This window comes from Arachis ipaensis, chromosome B9 (assembly GCF_059453495.1).
Source record: "Arachis ipaensis isolate K30076 ecotype BB chromosome B9, ASM5945349v1, whole genome shotgun sequence".
Classification (NCBI taxonomy): Eukaryota; Viridiplantae; Streptophyta; class Magnoliopsida; order Fabales; family Fabaceae; genus Arachis; species Arachis ipaensis.
In genome coordinates, this window is record NC_142444.1 from 105,560,039 (window position 1) to 105,581,746 (window position 21,708).

At 38.7% G+C, this 21,708-nt stretch overlaps 1 protein-coding gene across 1 annotated transcript in view; it reads left to right on the forward strand.

Annotated features, from left to right (window-relative positions):
* Window positions 1–398: 398 nt before the first annotated feature.
* Window positions 399–21,708, forward strand: part of LOC148545775 (protein FAR1-RELATED SEQUENCE 5-like) — a 28,862-nt gene continuing 7,552 nt past the window's right edge. The window contains exons 1-2 of the mRNA XM_088499093.1: window positions 399–506; window positions 958–1,029. Coding sequence (XP_088355219.1) covers window positions 399–506; window positions 958–1,029 — 180 coding nt within the window. The remainder of the gene's footprint in view (window positions 507–957; window positions 1,030–21,708) is intronic.

Here is a 21,708-nt window from a genome sequence, read left to right on the forward strand (position 1 = left end):
TTAAAATAAATTATGAATAACTATGAAACTTCCTATTGCAGGCTAAATTCATATGTACTGTTTGGTGGTGTTTGGTGTGTAAAATAAAAAACTGTTGTAATTTCAAAATTATGAGTTGGAATATATTACAAGAGTGTTAGTTACTTGTGTGATCAACATTGACGATGAAAACAAATTAATGTATAAATGAAATAAATCTGCATTATTCTATGCAAGTGAGTCTCCAAGATATTAGTTAAAAGTGTGAACCCACTTAACTAAAAAAATATTTTCACTCTTTGAATTTAGTAATTTGGACCACAATTTTCTTGTGATTTTCACTCTTTTGGCTTGATTTGTTTAGTATTGTTGAATGCGGTTCTCAGTGAAAGAACTTGGTGGATGGCCGTGAGGTAGTGATGCTCAAAATGGGGTCATGTAGCGGAACAGTGCCGGAATTCGAGACTGGAGGTGTTGAGCCAGTAGGTGGCCTTGGTGGAAGTGGTGAATGGCATTGCAACACATTGGTATGAATAATTTTTTGTGTTAATTTGCATGTACTCATTAGTAGCCAATCTCTGTGTTATAATTGCCTATAACAATGGAACCACCATTTGTGTGTAGAATTTTCTTTTATTACCATTAAAATACAATAGATGAATAGTCATTCGATGAAATTCAAAGAAAGATCATTAAACATAAATATATAATATTGAAAATATTGTATCACATTTTTTTATTAATATATGTAAATGCAATCATTAGGATTTGTAACTAGTAATAAGCTAATAAGGAGTGTGTGGAAAAAAAAAATTTTTTGTGCGACTGGAAATAATCCTTTTCTCTTTATTGTATATGATAGAAATAATCGAATTGGAGTGATAGAATTATTACAAAAAATTTAAATTGGTATTTACTCTAGTTTATTGTGTGGTTGAAATAGAGTAAGGGATTTCATGGTGTGCTTGCATTTTGCAGGAAAGCTCGCTGGATATTGGAATGGAAGCAGAAGAGCAGGAGGGAGAACCGCTGGAGGATCGCGATGAAGAAGTCATAAACCCCTATCTTATGATTCATCTTGTGCTCAATTAAGTATTTTTTATCAATTCTTTACCCACTTATTCATGTAAATTGCATGGTTTTACTATTCCTTCCTTATTTTATGATATATGTGAAAACAGATTTCCTATGCTTTAAAATTATTTACTTTAATTATTCTTTATTACCATTCGATGCCGTGATCTGTGTGTTAAGTAATTTTAGGCTTTATAGGACAGGAATGGCTTAGAGGACAGAAAGGAAACAAACAAAAATGGAAGAAAAGCACAAAATTGGAGTTTTGAAGAAAAGGCAGCGACGCGTACGCGTGGACGACGCGGACGCGTGTCTAGCGCGAAATGACAGTGACGCGTACACGTACGCGTGAACGACGCGGATGCGTGCTTTGAGCAGAACACAAATGACGCAGATGCGTGACTGACGCGCACGTGTGACAAAGAAAAACTCCAAACCACGCGAACGCGTGACCCACGTGCACGCGTGACGGACGCCACGTGCAGTAATTTGCAGAAGTCGCCCCCAGCGATTTCTAAACCCTTTTTCGGCCCAAATCCAAGCCAGAAACACAGAATATAAGCCAGAGAATGGGGGAATCAGTAACACAACATATACAACATTCATATTCATAATTTTAGGTTTAGATGTAGCTTTTAGAGAGAGAGGCTCTCTCCTCTCTCTTAGGTTTTAGGATTAGGATTAGGATTTAGGATTTTTATTATGATTAGGCTACTTCTCTTCAATCACAGGTTCAATGTTCCTTTAATTTATTTTCTACTTTTATTTATTCTATTACTTTAATTGTTATTTATCTTTTCAATTTGGCTTATGAACTTCATGTTAGAGTTGATTTCTTTATTTAATATAATTTGAGGTATTTCAGATTTAAGATTTCTTTCTTTTATTTATGTTACTACTGCTTCTAATCTGAAGGCATTTTTATTCGAGTAGATTTTCTCCCTTTTTGCTTTGGTTAAGTAATTGCTAACACTTGAGTTATCAGACTCAGCAGTTGATTGAAAATTGGGAATTGTTGATTGATTTGGATCCTTCTAAAGCTAGTCTTTCCATAGGAGTTGACCAGGACTTGAGGAATCAAGTTAATTAGTCCACTTGACTTTTCTTTATTTAGTAAGGGTTAACTAAGTGGGAGCAAAATCCAATTCTCATCACACCTGATAAGGATAACTAGGATAGAATTTCCAGTTCTTATACCTTACCAAGTGTTTTCTTTATTATTATTAATTTATTTTTCTTGCTATTTAAATTACTTGTTCTCTATTTCAAAAACCCAAAAATACACATTTTTTCATAACCAATAGTAAATCATACTTCCCTGCAATTCCTTGAGAAGATGACCCGAAGTTTAAATACTTCGGTTATAAATTTATTAGGTTTTGTTACTTGTGACAACCAAAGTTTTTGTACGAAAGGATTCTCTGTTGGTTTAGAAACTATACTTACAACGCGATTATTTTTATAAAAATTCTTTACCGGTAGAGAATCTAATCGTTCAAAATGGCGCCGTTGCCAGGGAATTGCAAATGTGTGCCTTATTATTGCTTATTGTAAATATTTTCTTTTTCATTTCTTTTTTTTAGTGTTTCTAGTTTTAGGAGTTTATTTTCATTAATTTTTATTAATTTTTTTCTTTAATTGCTACAATGAATTCTCACCCCTCTGGTTTCAAGTTTGGTTCCAATGTTGTTGTAAGGAATGGAAACTATAATGAAAATATGCATCAAGGTTGGAAGAATCAAAGATGGGAGGAGCCACAAGGATTTGATCAACCCTCTTGGCAACACCCCCCTCCAATGCGCTATAACCAACAACCATTCTGTGATGCATACCAAAACAATAGTTATGGTGGACCCTTTCGTGACAAACCACCTCCACCAAATTACTATGGTCAAGAGCCATTCCAGGGAGCGTACCAAGATGATGAATATGGTGGACCCCCTTGTGGTTACCAACAAGCCCCATTATACGCCTATAACCCACCTCCTCAACATAGCTATGAACCACCACACTTACAAGCCACCTACCAACACTCACCTCCATATGACCCTAACCCTTACCCACCCCAATTCCAATCCAGTTACTCCCAAGAATCACCACTTCCATATGCACCATGTCCATATCCATCAACTCGAGAATCACAGGAACGTCTCAAGGAAACAGTGGATAAATTTCATGCAACCCTTCACCAATTGGATCAAGCGATAAATCGATTAGCTTCTCGACGTTCGGACACTCAAAGAACCCCCATGGCTTCATGTGGGAAATCTAATGAAGAACGTAGCATGAAGAAAATGCTAGAAACTCCAGTGGACAGTATGGTGCATGACTTTATACTAGAACAAGTAGAGGATCCGTAATTGTCGAAGAAGAAGAATTGGTTGAAGATTTAGGAGACGCTGAACCTCCATGGGAACTAATAATTGTGAAAAATTCCGCCAAGCAGTTTGCAATCGATGCTAAGGAGGATAGTCCACAACCCCCGAAGCATGTATCTTATGAAGAACTGAACGGAACAGATCAAGAAGCAAGTTTCCTTGGTACTGATAACTATGAATCAAGTTCTCCTAGTAATGAACTTGCATCCGCAAGTGAATTCTCTGAGATTGAAGAATCTTCCCCAAGTGAATATGAAGATGATGCGGAGGTAGACTTTTCTCAACCTCCAAATTATGACTTGAGTGATGAGGAAGAAACCGAAGACTTTGACCAAGACGTGCTTGCAGTTGAAGAAGTTTGCAGAGAAGTGGATGAATTCACAGAATAATACAAGGGAGTAGAGCTTGCAAAACCACTGGAAACACCTATCCCAAGGCAATTAACACCCAATACAAACTTCAAGTGGGTAAATTCCTTAGCCTTTATCTTTACTTTTCCACTTGAATATAGTTTGCTTGAAATAGATGGCCAGCTTAGAGCTCATTGCGGCTTTAAGAGTAAGAGGGAAATGGCTCGCACTCCAAGCTGGTGTGTGATAAACCACTATTTCATGGTTTATCTTGTGCTCAATTAAGTGGTTTTATCAACTCTTTACACACTTATTCATACAATTCGCATGTTTTACGTTTTTCTTCCTGATTTTGTGCTATGATTGAAAACATGCTTCCTGGGCCTTTAAATTACCAAATATTAATTCTCCCTTTATACCATTCAGTGATTTGATATGTGTGTTAAGTGATTTCAGGATTTATAAGGCCTGAATGGCTTAGAGGATGGAAAGGAAGCATGCAAAAGTGGAAGGAATCCAAGGAACTGAAGGAACTGCTAAAGCTATCCAGCCTGACCTCCTGGTACTAAATCAACCATAACTTGAGCTACAGAGGTCCAAATGATGCAGTTCCAGTTGCATTCGAAAGCTAACGTCCGGGGCTTCGAAATGATATATAATTTACTATATTGGCCATACAGAAAGACGACACGAACGCGTGCTCCACGCGGACACATCGCAGTGACAAAAATCAGCGTGTTTGAATTCGCAACCAGCGAATTTTGGGCTGTTTCTGGCCCAGTTCTCGACCCAGAAAACACAGATTAGAGGCTATAAAGTGTAAGAATGCATTCATTCATCATGGAACAACTGATACAACAATATACAACATTCATTCATAAATTTTAGGTTTTAGATGTAGCTTTTAGAGAGAGAGAGGCTCTCTCATCTCTCTTGGATTTAGGATTCCTACTTTTATGCTGTTGAGTTGGATATTACTACCTCCATTAAAGACTTTATTATTCTAGTTTGTTTTTTATTTCCTTACTCCTTTAATTTTCATTTATCTTATTTTAGTTTTTATCCCATTTCCTTACTCTTTTATATCTTTAATCCTTATTCAGAGTTACAATTGGAAAGCTTTTATGACATTATTAATGCAGAGAGTATTTTTCTATTTACCTCATTATTTGTTTGATTATCTTCAAGTATTTATTTAGTCATTTATTATGTGAAATTGGCATCCATGTCAATGGAGTAGGTTCCCAACTTGATTTTGGAGTTGATTAATATTTGGAGACCCTTGAGTTGGAAGACTCAAGAGTTAATTGTGATTGGCTCTCTGGCCACTAACGCTAATCCAAACACAAGGGTGAGGATTAGGACTTGTGAATAGAAGTTGGCTCCCAACTTTATTTTCCTTTATTTAGTAAAGGATAACTAAGTAGAACAACAACCAATTACCATTACACTTGGAAAATCCAACAAGGATAGAACTTTCAATTAATCTTCTCCGGATCAAGGCTTTTTAATTTAATTTAATTACATAAAACCTCTTTGTTAATTTTCCCTGCCTTAATTTATAATTATTTATTTTTCTATTACCCAACTCTAAAAATTCTCGGAAAACCCATAACCAATAATAACACACCTCCCTGCAATTCCTTGAGAGACGACCCGAGGTTTAAATACTTCGGTTATTAATTTTATTGGGTTTGCTTTAGTGACAAACAAAACTTTTGTACGAAAGGATTCTTGTTAGTTTAGAAACTATACTTACAACGTGATTATAATTGTGAATTTCTTTACTAGCAGAAATCCGTTCGTGAAGAAATGGCGCCGTTGCCGGGGAATTGCAAACGTGTGCCTTATTATTGGTTATTGTAAATATTTGCTTTTTGCCTGTTTATTTGTTTTTATTTTTGTTTTTATTTTTGCTTTTTCATAAATTAAGAGGTTATTGGTTTTTTTAGTTATTAAAATTTTCGAAAATAATGATCCTTGTTCTTTCTTGATTTTCAAGTTGTTCTTCGTGTTCATCTTGACCTTCAAGTTGTTCTTGGTTGTTTTCTTCGTTTTGACCTAAAAATTTTAAGTTTGGTGTCATTTTATTGTTTTTCTCTTTCCTCATTAAATTCAAAAATATCTTTTCTCTTTATTTTAATTGATTTTTTTTTGAAAATTAAAAAAATTCAGATTTTTATTTTAAAATTTTTATCTTATCTTATCTTAGTTTTAAATTTCAAAATTCAAATCTTTTTCAAAAACCATATCTTTTTCAAAATCTTATCTTATCTTATTTCAAAAATCAAATTTCAAAATTTAAAAAAAAAAATTTTAAATCAAACCTTTTCAAAATTTAAACATTTTTCAAATCTTTATCTTATATTGTTGTCAGTGTTTCTAGTTTTAGGAGTTTATTTTCATTAATTTTTTTATTAGTTTTTATTTTTATTTTCTTTAGCTACTATGAATTCTCACCCCTCTGGTTTCAATTTTGGTTCCAATGTTGTTGTAAGGAATGGAAACTATAATGAAAATAGGCATCAAGGTTGGAAGAATCAAAGATGGGAGGAACCACAAGGATTTGATCAACCCTCTTGGCAACAACCCCCTCCAATGCGCTATAACCAACAACCATTCTGTGATGCATACCAAGACAATAGTTATGGTGGACCCCTTCGTGACAACCAACCTCCACCAACTTACTATGGTCAAGAGCCATTCCAGGGAGCGTACCGAGATAAAGACTATGGTGGACTCCCTTGTCGTTACCAACAAGCCCCACCATATGCTTATGAACCACCTCCTCAACACAACTCTGGACCACCATACTCACAAGCCACCTACAACCATTCACCTCCATATGACCCTAATCCTTATCCACCACCCCAATCTCCATTGGATAACAATACACTCATCTCTAACATCATTGGTCTCACCTCTACACTCCAAAATCTTATATCCCGCATGAACCAACCCTCTACCTCCAATATTCAACCCTCAAGCTCTAATGCACTTCCTTTTTCAACCACATAATGAACTTCCCATTCCATCATCACCCTCCATGGAAGAGTACCCACATCCATCAATCCAAGAGCAAGATGATCCCATCTATGCTATTGACAAGGAACAAGAGAAAAGGGATCGTCTTCACGAATTCATGCTTCATAAGAAGCTAGAGGATGCCCTAAAGGTGAAGGTAGTAGAGACCCTTGAAGTCGAAGGAGTGGTTGAAGAATTAGTGAAGGAAGACATCAAGGGAGAGTCTGATTTTGTCTTAGAGCAAGAGGAGGCCCAAAGTGTGGAGATAGGAGAGACCCTTGAAGATGAAAGAATAGTTGAAAAGAGTTGTCATGGAAGAGAAATCATCAAGGATGAGTACGATTTTATACTAAAATAAATGGACAAAGCAGAAATTATTGAAGAGAAAGAAGTGGTTGAAGATTTAGGAGATGCGGAACCTCCATGGGAACCTCAAGTTATAGAACCTCCCTTCAAGGAGCTTGAAATTATTGTTGAAGAGGGCGTACAACCTCCAAGGCAGATCATGGTTGAAGACTTTGCAGAGGTTGATCAGGAGATGGAGATTAAAGAAGAAGAAGCACAGCCTCCCATGCTCTTGGTAGGCAATGCAGAAGAGATTAAATTGAAAGAAAGCTACCAAGAGGAAGCGGTTGAAGTTGAGGAGGCTTGCAAAGAGGTGCAAATTGTCGAAGGAGAGCTCAAGGGAATGGAGCTGGAAATCACCCCGCCAAACTTGTTAGAGACCTCTCCCCCAAAGCCGTTACAATCTAATAAAACATTCAAGTGGGTAAAATTCTTATCCTTGACCTTTACTTTCCCACTTGAATATGGTTTACCTGAGACAGATGGTCAACTTAGAGCTCTTTGTGGCATTAAGAGTAAAAGGGAGATGCGTAGTGGTTGGCAACACCATCCTAGGTTCGTTATGGTTGGAAGCTCAAAGTCTAAATGCAAGGGTTAGTGTAAAGCACAACTGAATGGGTCTAGGAAGTTGCTTGGCCGCTTTAGTGAGAATTTAGATTGCTTGCCACTCGGATGGAATCATGATGATCAACAAGAAGACGGGCGCAAAAGCAAGGTTTGGGACCCCGGAATTCATTCCAACAATCAACACTCTTGGGGGCCTGTCACTTGCTTTAACTTTCTTGAAGGCTCTTTACGCCTAGTTTGGGATCCCGGAGGTCACTCGAAGTACAAACATTGGTGGGGATTCCTGGATGAGTTCAAGCACAAGCCACCATAACAAGGGACTCATCAAATGTCCAACTTAAGGACTTTAACTAAAAGTGCTAGGTGGGAGACAACCAACCATGGTATGATCATTCTGTTTCAGTCTTAGTTTTATTTTACTTTATTCTATTTTTATGGCGTTAATGACTCTTCTTACAATTTCTACATATAGTCTGCATTCAGCATTGCATTTTTCATCCTGCATATAAAAAAAAAAATACGCACGCGACGCGTAAGCGTCGCTGACGCGACCGCGTCATAGGTGCATTAAGAAGAAAAGAGAATTGAACAGAGAGTCACGCGAAAGTGTGGCTGGAGGCGTGCCTTAGGCACAACCATGCCCCCGCGACCGCGTCGATGACGCGGCCGCATCATTTTGGAAAATAGCCTCCCCACGCGTCCGCGTCAACCACGTGACTGCGTGCCCCTAAAAATCGACGTAAAAGTGGTGTATGGCAGCAAGTTGCGATGGAGCTGGGCTGTAATGATGCTGGAAGCACCAGCCACACCACGCGACCGCGTCCACCATGCGGCCGCGTCGTCCTCAAAACCTGGCCATTCACGCGATCGCGTCACCCTTAAATTTGGCAAAATGGGTTTTAAACAGAGAGTCGCGCGAATGCATGGCTGCCCTCGAGCCTTTCGCATAAATAAAGTCACGCGACCGCGTGACCCACGCGTCCGCGTCACTTGACAACAATCACATAGCACGCGACCGCGTGACCCACGCGTCTGCGTCATATGCGGTGCACAGTTTTTCTAGATCAGCCAAATATCATATCTTTTCTTCCCCAAACCCTATTTTTTTCTTTTTCCCTCCTTCTTTCTTTCTTCTCCCTTCTTCCCTCTTTATTCCCTCTCAATTTTTTTACTTTATCCTCTCTTATTTTTTTCACATCCATTATCAAGGTTCTTTTTTTTCTTTCTTTACTTTTTACTTTTCCTTTATTACTTTTATTTATGTTTATGTTTTCTTCTTTCTTTTTCTTTTTACTTTCATTATCTATATTTTCTTTTTCTTTCTTTTTCTTTTTATTCCTTTAATTGGTGTTAGAAATTTAATTGGGTGATTATTATCTTCTATATATTGCTTGTGGATTATTAAGGAATTGTTTGACAATTAATATTACTTCTTAAGGGTTGCTTGCATGTTCAAGTTTAATACTTTCACTAACTTCTTTACTATGCATGCTATGTGTTTGTGAAAAAGCCCGTATGGCATTCCACATTATTTTTAATTATTCTACTCTACTACTCTAATGCCTGTTTTTCAAAAAACCCCTTTTATATTTTATTGATTAAAATATAATTGTCAATATAAACAGATTGTTAGTTTAAGAGACTTGATAATCAAATTGGGCATTTAATGCTTGAGCTATGCTACTCATGCCTTTGCCAGCGTGCCAATAAACATCTTGCATTTACTTGCCATCACATGCACTAGCTATATTTCCATTGATGAACTTTTCACATGTAGTCATGACCATGTGTTAACGACATCCCTCTTTACGGTGCATTGATTATCACCTATACCATCCTCTTCCTTGCTCGAACCCTTACCTTTCCATGTACTTACTTTTTCCCTTTTCAGGATGGCCACCAAGATGGGTAAAGAGAAAGCTACTTCTAAACAACCGACAAGGAAATAAACAAAAAGAGCACTAGCTGCGGAGCCACCCGTCCACTTGTACATCTCTGCATGCACCGAGGACGGTGCAATCTTTAAGTGTGGGGAGGTCGATATCGATCTCCATGGGTTAGCTATTTTCTTCTCAACACTAATGTCTTATTTTCTTTATTAGTTCATTGTTGCATCTGCATATTTGATTGCATGTTTTCTTGATTTTGTGCATATATTTACCACTTCTTGGTTAAAGTAATGAGTTTCTTTTCAAGACATTATTTTATATAATTTTACTAATTTAAATCAAAACTTTTCTGTTAAAACTTGTTTGAAGTTATATTTGGAACATAGTTTAAAAAGCTAAGAACACACAACCTGTGAGATTTTGAGCTTATTTACATGGTTACATTATTTAACCATAAATTTTTACTCTTGTGTGTTTTCTTCCCTATGATTGCAATCTTTGCTTTGTTCCATTCTATATGTCCATTATTTAGTGTATTTACATGCTTGCATATGATTGAGGCCATTATTTATTTTTGCTCACTTATTCCAAATAAGCCTACCCTTTCAATTCCCTTTGTTAGCCACTTTGAGCCTTTTAATCCCCATTTGTTCTATATTTTACCACATCACTAGCCTTAAGCAAAAAAACAATTAAAAATCCCAATGAATCTTTGGTTAGCTTAAGATAGAAATTGTGTGTTAATTAAGTATGGGAAAATTGTGGGAACATGGGTTAATAAGGGAATGTGTCATGATAAAATAATGGAAATTTGGGTACCTACTCATGTAAAAAACTAGAAAAATTAAAAATTCATGTGCATTGATAAGCTATGTTTATTTTCAAAAAAAAATCCAAAAATATTTATTTAAATAAATAAGGGGACAAAATTACCCCAGTTTTAAATTAAGTTAAGTTCAAAAAGACCAATGCATATGTGATAAAAATTTAAGGAAAAGTTAATACATGAGTATGTAATGCAAAAGTGAAAGATTATGGGTAGATAGGCATGATTCTAGAGTTATATAGAGTGTATGTATGTTAGGTGAAAGCTTAAGTTAATTAAAGATTCAATTTATAGATCACTTAGCCATATATATACATACCCTTACCCTTACCTTAGCCCTATTACAACCTTGAAAAGACCTCATGATGTTTGCATTGGTGCATTAAATAATTGTTGATTGGTTAGATGAAGAACAAAGTTTTAGAAAGCATGACTAGAGAAGACTAGAGTGATTAACCCTAGACACTTGAGAGAATTAGAGTGCATATACACTACCAGTGAGGGTTCAATGCTTGATTCTATGTTCCCTGCTTTCATGAGCTATTTCTTACAAAACTTGTCCTTTATTGTATAATTTGAATTAATGAAATCTGATTTATGTTTGTCTTGAAGAGCTTATTTACTTTTAACCAAGTAGATAGAAACATCTTAGCATATAGTTGCATTCATATAGATAGGTTGCATTTTATACATCCTACCATTCCTCTTCACTCCTTTATAGCTTCTCTTGAGCTTAGCATGAGGACATGCTAATGTTTAAGTGTGGGGAGGTTGATAAACCACTATTTCATGGTTTATCTTGTGCTCAATTGAGTGGTTTTTATCAACTCTTTACACACTTATTCATACAATTCGCATGTTTTACGTTTTCCTTCCTGATTTTGTGCTATGATTGAAAACATGCTTCCTGGGCCTTTAAATTACCAAATATTAATTCTCCCTTTATACCATTCGATGCCTTGATATATGTGTTAAGTGATTTCAGGATTTATTAGGCAGGAATGGCTTAGAGGATGGAAAGAAGCATGCAAAAGTCGAAGAAATACAAGGAACTGAAGGAACTGCTAAAGCTGTCCAGCCTGACCTCCTGGTACTAAATTGACCATAACTTGAGCTACAGAGGTCCAAATGATGCGATTCCTGTTGCGTTGGAAAGCTAGCGTCCGGGGCTTCAAAATGATATATAATTTGCTATATTGGCCGTACAGATATGCACGCGAATGCGTGCTCTACGTGGACGCGTCGCAGTGACAAAAATCAGCGTGTTTGAATTCACAACCAGTGAATTTTGGGCTGTTTCTGGCCCAGTTCTTGACCCAGAAAACACAGATTAGAGGCTATAAAGTGGGAAAATGCATCCATTCATCATGGAACAACTGATACAACAATATACAATATTCATTCACATAATTTTAGGTTTTAGATGTAGCTTTTAGAGAGAGAGGCTCTATCCTCTCTCTAGGATTTAGGATTCCTACTTTTATGCTGTTGAGTTGGATATTACTACCTCCATTAAAGACTTTATTATTCTAGTTTGTTTTCTATTTCCTTACTCCTTTAATTTCTATTTATCTTATTTTAGTTTTTATCATATTTCCTTACTCTTTTATATCTTTAATCCTTATTCAGAGTTACAATTGGAAAGCTTTTATGACACTATTAATGCAAAGAGTATTTTTCTATTTACCTCATTATTTGTTTGATTATCTTCAAGTATTTATTTAGTCATTTATTATGTGAAATTGGCATCCATGTTAATGGAGTAGGTTCCCAACTTGATTTTGTAGTTGATTAATATTTGGAGACCCTATAGGTTCCCAACTTGATTTTGTAGTTGATTAATATTTGGAGACCCTTGAGTTGGAAGACTCAAGAGTTAATTGTGATTGGCTCTTGATAAACCACTATTTTATAGTTTATATTGTGTTTAATTGTGTGGTTTTGTCATGATCCTTACCCACTTATTCATCAATTTAGCATGCATTTAGATTTCCTTCCTAAATTCAGTACATGTTTGAAAATTACTTCCTAGAGACTTTAATTATTTAATTTTAATTCTCCTTTATTCCATTCGATGCCGTGATCTGTGTGTCAAGTGTTTCAGGTTTATAGAGCATGAATGAGATGGAGATTGGAGAGTTAAGAACTATACTTGCAACGTAACCATTTTAATAAATTGATAGGCAGATTTTCGGTGAGTTAAGAACTATACTTGCAACGTAACCATTTTAATAAATTTTTAATTCACCAGCTTCTGCTTCCCATCAATTTTTGTCGCCGTTGCCGGGGAGTTGCAATAGAGTGCTAATTTTATTAATTAGAATTTATTTATTTGCATTTTATTTAATTTTGCTACTATGAGCTGCATGTTTCTTCCGTCAAATGACGCGTTCACTTCCTGATCCACGCTTGCTAATATTCGATCCTGAAATTGAAAGGACTATTTCACGAATAAGGCGAGAACAGTGTAGGTTAGCCCGCTCTGAGGGCGGATCTGAAAGTGAATCTGAGGAAGAAACCAGCCCCCGTTCTACTGATTCGGTTGTTTTACGTGCAGAAAACATGGCAGCTGGAAGAGTTACCATTCAGGAAGAAGGAGCTCCTGATTTTACAATGCAACCGTTTCAAGCGCATCATCCAGCGGTAGCTACGGATTTTGAAATAAAGACCGCACTGTTAAATTTGATGCCCAAGTTTCATGGCCTACCTGCTCAAGAGCCTATCAAGCACTTGAGAGATTTCCAGGCAGCCTGTTCTACCGTCAGGCGTGATGGCACTGATGAAACTTCAATTCTGCTGAAAGCTTTTCCATTCTCTCTTGAGGGAAAAGCAAGAGAGTGGTACTACACTCAACCTATAGCAAATGTATCCAACTGGGATACACTCAGAAATGAGTTTCTGGAGAAATTCTTCCCATCTGAAGTTACTGATAAACTGAGGAAGGATATCTCTACAATTGTTCAGGATGACAATGAGACTCTCTTTAAATACTGGGAGCACTTCAATAATCTTCTGGAAGCATGCCCCCACCACATGATTGATAAGATCGTGCTACTCAGCTATATCACACAAGGTATGAGGCCCCAAGATAAGACCACATTGGAAAGTGCCAGCAATGGGTCTATGAAGAAGTACAAAACCACTGATGAAGCTTGGCAATTGATCAGTGATTTAGCTGAATCTACTCGAAACCACAGACAGAAGCAAGGCCGTTCAAAAGCCATTGCAGAAGTATCTTCTGGCAGAGAGACTGCTGCTCTAACTCAAAGCATCTGTGAGATGACCAACCTGCTGAAGCAAATGCAGTTGAATCAACAAGCTCAACAAACTCAACCGCAGCAAAACCAACAACTAGTCCCACAAAGAATTTGCAGAATTTGTGCTGATTACAGCCATTACACTGATGAATGCCCGCAGCTCCAACAAGAAGACAACATGGTGGCATCCACTCATAACTTTTATGACCGCCCCAACCAAGGGTACAATCAAAGTGGAAATAATAACCATGGATGGCAGGACAATTCAAACCAGAATTGGAGGGACAACAATAACAGGGGAGGCAGAGATAATCAGGGAAATCAGAGGTGGAATAATAACAACAACAGACAGCAAATTCAACCTTACCGAGCACCTCACCTGAGGAAAAACCAAGGACCACCGAACAATCAGCAGCAAACCTCTCAATTTACTCATTCTTCGGTATCTTCTAATGAAGATTTATTACAAGCTTTTGAGAAAAGACAACTGGCCATGGAAAGTACCATCGTGAACACTATTAACGCCAGTCTGAATGGTCTGACCTCTACTCTGCAAGCTTTTATGACACAGCTTGGTTCAACACAAAATTCCAGCAACCACCTTCAAGCACCACTGGAATCCCCTCTCAACCGTTACCCAATCCAAAGGGAGGCATTAATGCCATCACCCTGAGGTCCGAAACCACACTGCAGGAGAGGAATCGGGAGGAACCAAGCTCACCAGAATACGCCTCAGCTGAAGAGGTGGTAGAAGTCGAAGATGTTGAAAAGGAAGAGGATATACAGGACATAGCTAAAGAAGAGATAGCTCAACCACAGGAAGAAGCACCAAAAGGCGCAGGCACCACAGAACCCACTGTTCCCATTCCATTTCCACAGCTTGCAAGGAAGCCCAGGAAGCAGCTGGAACCTGATCCTAAAATGGTAGAAATATTCAAAAAGGTTGAGGTAACTGTTCCCCTTTTTGATGTTATTCAGCAGGTACCTAAATATGCAAAGTTTCTAAAAGACTTATGTATCCATAAAGACAAGATTAATGAATTAGAAACTATTCCTTTAGGTAGTTCTATATCTGCTTTAATGGGAGGATTACCTGAAAAATGTAGTGATCCAGGTCCTTGCATAGTTAGTTGTACTATTGGTGGCGTAGTAATTTATGATTGCATGTGTGATTTAGGAGCATGTGTCAGTATAATGCCTTTGTCCATATATGATGTTTTGAGGCTCCCTCCCTTAAAAAGGTCGGCAGCTCGTTTTGTGTTAGCAGATAAAAGCATTATTACAGTGGCTGGAGTTGCTGAAAGTGTTTTGGTGAATATTAAAGGGCTCACATTTCCCACTGATTTTTATATCTTGGAGATGCCCCATAATGATTCAGATAAGCCATCATCGATCCTACTTGGAAGACCATTCCTGAAGACATCAAAATTCAAATTGGATGCTTTTTCAGGAACATACTCCTTTGAAATAGATGGCCGCATCGTGATCTTCAATCTGAATGGAGTCATTAACAACCCCCCAGAAGATCGTTCTATCTTCCAGTGTGATGTCATAGACGAAAGTGTGGCTGAAGTTCAAAAAGAAGAGTTTGAAGAGAGGCACACTGGACAAGGTCCGAGTGTGGGGACCCTCTTAACTGACAGTGAGGGCACTTCGCCATTTTCACGAGCTCCAGATAATCCAGAGCCTGCCCATGATCAAAAATTAGAATTGAAACCTCTTCCTCCACACCTCAAATATGCTTATCTCAAGGACGAGTAGAAGCTTCCGGTTATTATTGCAAGAGAACTGACTTCTCAACAAGAAGAGCAGCTACTTGATGTGTTAAGGAAGCATAAGAAGGCAATTGGGTGGAGTTTGGCAGACATAGTGGGAATCAACCCTCAAGTATGTGAGCACAGAATATTTTTAGAAGAGGGAGCAAGACCTGTCCGTCAACCCCAGAGAAGATTGAATCCCACCATCTTGGAAGTTGTCAAGAAGGAGGTGACCAGACTATTGGAGGCCGGTATCATATATCCCATTTCAGAGAGTGAATGGGTAAGCCCAGTACAAGTGGTGCCCAAGAAGTCCGGAGTCACTACCGTGAAGAATGAGCATGGAGAGCTCATAGCAACTAGAGTTCAGAATGCTTGGAGAGTCTGCATTGATTACAGGCGTCTCAACCAAGCTACCCATAAGGATCACTACCCACTTCCATTCATTGATCAAATGTTGGATCGCCTGTCAGGTAAATCACATTACTGCTTTCTAGATGGTTACACAGGTTATTTCCAGATTCATATAGCTCCTGAGGATCAGGAAAAGACTACTTTTACATGTCCTTTTGGGACCTATGCTTATAAGAGAATGCCCTTTGGCTTGTGCAATGCACCAACTACTTTTCAAAGGTGCATGATGAGCCTTTTCTCTGATCTTATTAAGGACTGTATAGAAGTTTTTATGGACGATTTTAGCGTTTATGGTGATTCTTTTAGCCTTTGCTTAGATGGGTTATCTAGAGTATTAGATAGATGTGTTAATACAAACCTTGTATTGAATTTCCAAAAATGCCACTTTATGGTAAAACAAGGGATTGTATTAGGACATGTGGTATCTAATAATGGCATTTCTGTAGACCCAACAAAGGTGAATATTATTTCTAGTTTACCTTACCCCTCTTCTGTGAGGGAAGTCCGTTCGTTCCTTGGCCATGCAGGTTTCTACAGGAGATTTATTAAGGACTTTAGTAAGGTGGCACTTCCCTTATCCAGATTACTGCAGAAGGATATTGAGTTCGAGTTCAGTGAGGATTGCAAACAAGCGTTTGATAAGCTGAAGACTGCTCTAACGCAAGCCCCAATTGTGAGAGGACCAGACTGGAACCAACCGTTTGAAATCATGTGCGATGCTTCCAACCATGCAGTAGGAGCAGCGCTGGCTCAGCGTGAAGGTAAGGATCCTTTTGTTATTGCTTATGCGTCTAAGACTTTAGACACTGCCCAGTCCAATTATACTACTACTGAGAAAGAGCTACTTGCTATTGTTTTTGCTCTGGATAAATTCCGGGCTTATTTACTTGGTACTAGAGTAGTAATGTATTCGGACCATGCAGCTCTAAAGTATCTATTAGCTAAAAAGGAATCCAAACCAAGACTTATACGTTGGATACTGTTGTTACAAGAATTTGATTTAGAAATAAAGGATAGGAGTGGTAATCAAAATTTAGTAGCAGACCACTTGAGTCGCCTTGAACATATTAAGGATGATTCTACTCCTATAGATGATAATTTTCCTTTTGATAACCTACAAGCAGTATCTGAGGTAGTCCCTTGGTATGCACTTGTTGCTAATTATTTAGTTAGCCGCACATTTCCTCCACATTTTTCTAAACATCAAAGAGACAAGCTGAAAAGTGAGTCTAAATATTATATATGGGATGACCCATATTTATGGAGATGTGGCGCTGACCAGATAATTAGACGTTGTGTGCCTCAATCAGAATTCCAGTCCATTTTAGAGGCCTGTCACTCATCTGAGAGTGGAGGACATTTTGGCCCTCAACGAACAGCTAGAAAGATCTTAGACTATGGATTCTGGTGGCCTACTCTTTTTAGAGACGCTGCTGAGTTTTGTAAATCTTGTCACCCATGCCAGAAATTTGGTAACATATCCAAGAGGGATGAGATGCCTCAACAATATATGCTTTTCTGTGAAATTTTTTATGTTTGGGGCATTGACTTCATGGGTCCATTTCCAAATTCTAGTGGATATTTTTATATATTGTTAGCTGTGGATTATGTTTCCAAATGGGTGGAAGCAATTCCTACGCGCACTGATGATGCTAACCCTGTTGTTTCCTTTGTGAAAAACCATATTATATGCCGCTTTGGATCACCACGAGCGATCGTGAGCGATCAAGGCACCCATTTTTGTAATAGGAGACTAACATAATTGATGAAGAAGCATGGGATAATCCATAAAGTTGCAACAGCTTACCATCCCCAAACTAATGGGCAAGCCGAGGTGTCGAACAGAGAAATTAAGCGTATCTTGCAAAAGATAGTGAAGCCTCATAGAAAAGACTGGAGCACCAGGCTACAAGATGCACTGTGGGTATACAAAACAGCATACAAGACACCCATTGGGATGAGTCCCTTCCGCTTGGTTTATGGAAAAGCTTGTCATCTCCCAGTTGAAATAGAACACAGAGCCTTCTGGGCAGTTAAGGAGTGCAACATGGGAATTGAGAATGCTGGAGCTGAAAGAAAGTTGCAACTGCAGGAACTGGAGAACCTTCGCCTGGAAGCTTATGAGAACTCCAGAATATACAAGGAAAAGATGAAAGTTGTGCATGATCAAAACATCCAGAAGAGAGAGTTCCAACCTGGAGATTTTGTTCTCCTTTACAAATCTCGACTGAGGCTCATGCCCGGTAAGTTGAGATCAAAATGGGAAGGTCCATACAGAATAGAGAAGGCTGAACCGTACGGAGTTTATCACCTAAGCCATCCTTCAAGCTCTGAACTTATTAAGGTTAATGGACAACGCCTGAAGCTATACCATGGTGAGAAGGTGCAGAAAAATAAGGAGCTTGATATCTTCCGCTTGGAAGACCCCCACATTGCAGCAGATTGAGCTATTGGAGCGTCCAACTTACGGATGTAAAAGCAAAGTGCTTGGTGGGAGACAACCCACCGCGGTATGATCGTCCTTTTCTTCACTTTTAGTTTTCCTTCTTTAATAACTCTTCTCTTTATTAGTGCTTTCGTGCTCTTTCAATTACATGTCTTTATCTTTCCTTAAAAAAAAAAAAAAATTTCGCCGAGCGACGCGATCGCAACAGCGACGCATTCGCGTGGCAGGGGCAGTAAAGAAAAATAAAAATGAACAGAAAGTTACGCAGGAGGAGCGCTGGAGTCGTGCCAATGGCACAAGTTACCCCACGCGACCGCATTGCATGGAAATCATGGCCTTCCACGCGACCGCGTGCCCCACGCGGCCGCGTGCCCTGAATTTTCGACGTAAAAGGGTGCACATCAACATTTTGTGCGAGAGTGATGCTGGATTGGTGCTAGAAGCACAATCCTTGTCACGCGACCGCGTCACCGACACGGCCGCGTCACCCATTTTATGACGCGCATTCATGCGATCGCGTGACCCACGCGATCGCGTCACCCCAATTTGGCAATTGAATTAAATTGAACAGAGAGTTGTGCTGGAGCGAGGCTGCACTCGCGCCAGACGCATAACATGGGTCACGCGACCGTGTGACCGACGCAATCGCGTCCTCCTCCTTGACGCGCACCCACGCGAACGCGTGCCCCACGCGGCCGCGTCGCATGCGCCGCACAGCTCAACCTAAAATTGCCACATATCTTAGCTTCTTCTCCTCCAAATCCTAATTTTTCTTTTCCCTCCTTCTTTCTTCCTTCCCCTTTCCCCTTTCTATCTCACCTTTCACTCTTTATCTCTCTCAGCATCATTAACAAGGTTTTACCTTCTTCTTCCTTCTTCTCTTTTCTATCATTCTTATTATATTATGTATATATATTATTATTTTCTTTTTCTTTTCTTTTTCTTTTCAAATTTTTATTTTTCTTCTTCTTCTTTTCTTTTCTTTACATGGTGTTAGAACCTTTTGAGTCATCATCCCTCATTATATGCTTGTGGATTATTGCAAATTATTTGACAATTATTTTTCTCCCATTTAAGGGATTGCTTGCATGTTCATCTTCATATTTTCTATACCCTATTCACCATGCATGCTATGTGTTTGTGAAAAAGTCCATGTGGCATTATGCACTTCTCTATGTTACTATACTATTCAATGCTTGCTTTTCACAAATTTCCCTTATTATTTTATTAATTGAATTCAATTGTCAATACAAACGTGATGGTTTGTTACAAAGTAATGCTTGGTCTATACTACTCATGCCCTTTGCCAGCATGCCAATAAACACCTTGCATTCACTTGTCTTTTTATGCACTAGCTATTTCCCATTGATGGCTTTTCATATGTACTCGAGAGCATATGTTAATGTCATCTACATTTTACTGTGCATCATTCACCCTCTTTTCCGTTTCTTTCCTTGCTGTATCTCTCTTTAAATTTAATTTTCTTTCTCTTCCCTTCTTTCAGGATGGCCACCAAGAAAGAAAAAGAGAAAGCAACTTCCAGACCACCAGCAAGAAGAGGAACTAAAAGAGCATTAGTGGCAGAGCCTTCTTCAACCACAGTCAAGCCCTCAACAAAACGAGTCAAGAGGATAATAAAGGTTGACGAAAAGGAGAAAGCCTTTCCAGCAAAGGACGCTGCGCAATTTTCCAATCGCTACTGTGAGCAGATGTTCCCTATCCTGGAAGAAAGGAACTATAACAATGAATAACTTCTTATCCTCCCGTCCAATATTGCCACCTTTGTTGAGCCGCAAATTGAGCGAAGACAATGGGGTTTCCTACGGAAACAGCCAAGGCAGGTCAATCTTTCTTGGGTAGTTGAGTTCTACTCCAACTTCTACATGCCGACCCTGCAGTCTGTTTATGTCCGGCAGAAGCAAGTCCCCATCACAGAAGAGGCCATTCAGCAAGCTCTGAGTCTTCCCCCTATTCCAGCAGGAATTGACGCTTTTCAAGAAGCCGCCCTTTAGCGCCAGAGATACCAATTCGACTGGGACTCCGTTCTCAGAGTCATCGCATTACCTGGCAGCCGTTGGATCTACGGATACCACCCTACCCGCCCTAAGGGAATCTTGGCTTCAGCACTTACCTTGGAGGCTCGCGTATGGGCACAGATTATGTCCCATTACATCTTTCCGAGCACTCATGAGTCCTCTTTCACTGCAGACATGGCTGTTCTACTATGGTGCATCCTTACAGACCAACCTATGAATCTCTCAAGACATATCCGAAATGCTATGGAACACGTACAAATTGTGGGCAACTTACCTTTCCCTGCCTTGGTCTCAGATCTTGTCTCAGCAGCCAGAATCTCCTACAGAGCTGGGGACACCAAAGCCATGCTTCCATGGGATGATCAATATGTCCCTAACGGGAAATACCTCAGACTCTCAGCAGCCACTACAAGCCTTCCCACTGCTCCAGATGAAGATAATCCTTCTTCAACACCACTAGCATCTACAACTGAGAAATTGCTCCAGCAGATAATCGAACGGTTGGATCGGCAAGAACAGAAAGCAAAGATGAGAGAGCGCCGTAACGAGCGCCGATTCAAACACCTCAAGGAGCTACTCAAGGGACGCTTCAGACACTCAGACACCCCGGACTCCACTTCCTTTACTAGCACAGGGAGCCATGACGGTCCCGATGATGGAGATACTGCTACCAGCCCACCCCTGTTTCTGACAGATGGCACTGAGGACGGTGCAAAGCCTTAAGTGTGGGGAGGTCGGTCAGTACCTGACTTCCGAAGGTAAATTCTCTTCTCTGGCACCAATAATTAGGATATTTTAGTTAGATTTTCTTTTTTTTTATAGAATAGAATAAATTGCATAGGTTAGAATAGTTGCATGCATGTTCTACTTGATTGAAAAGACAATAAGTTTCTTTTAAAAATCTATCTTTGGAATAAAATTTCACTAATTTTTCAAAATTTTTATGATAAATCTGCTTGAGTTGTATTTGGAACATGATGTTTGAGCTAAAGAACACACAACCTGTGAAAGATTTGAGCCTTTATGTATGGTTACATTATTTAACCATAATTATTTTATTCTTGTGTGTTTATTTCTCTATGATTGTAATCTATATTTTATTTTATCTTATATGTCCAATATTTATTATATTTACATGCTTGCACATGATTGAGGCCATTAATTGCTTAAACTCACTTATCCAAATCAAGCCTACCCTTTTCAATTACCCTTATTAACCACTTTGAACCTTTAAAACCCCATTTGTTCTATATTTTACCACATTACTAACCTTAAGCTGAAAAACAATTGCATATCCCAAATTGAATCTTTGGTTAGCTTAAGATAGAATTGTGTGTGCTAGTTAAGTATGGGAAATTGTGGGAAC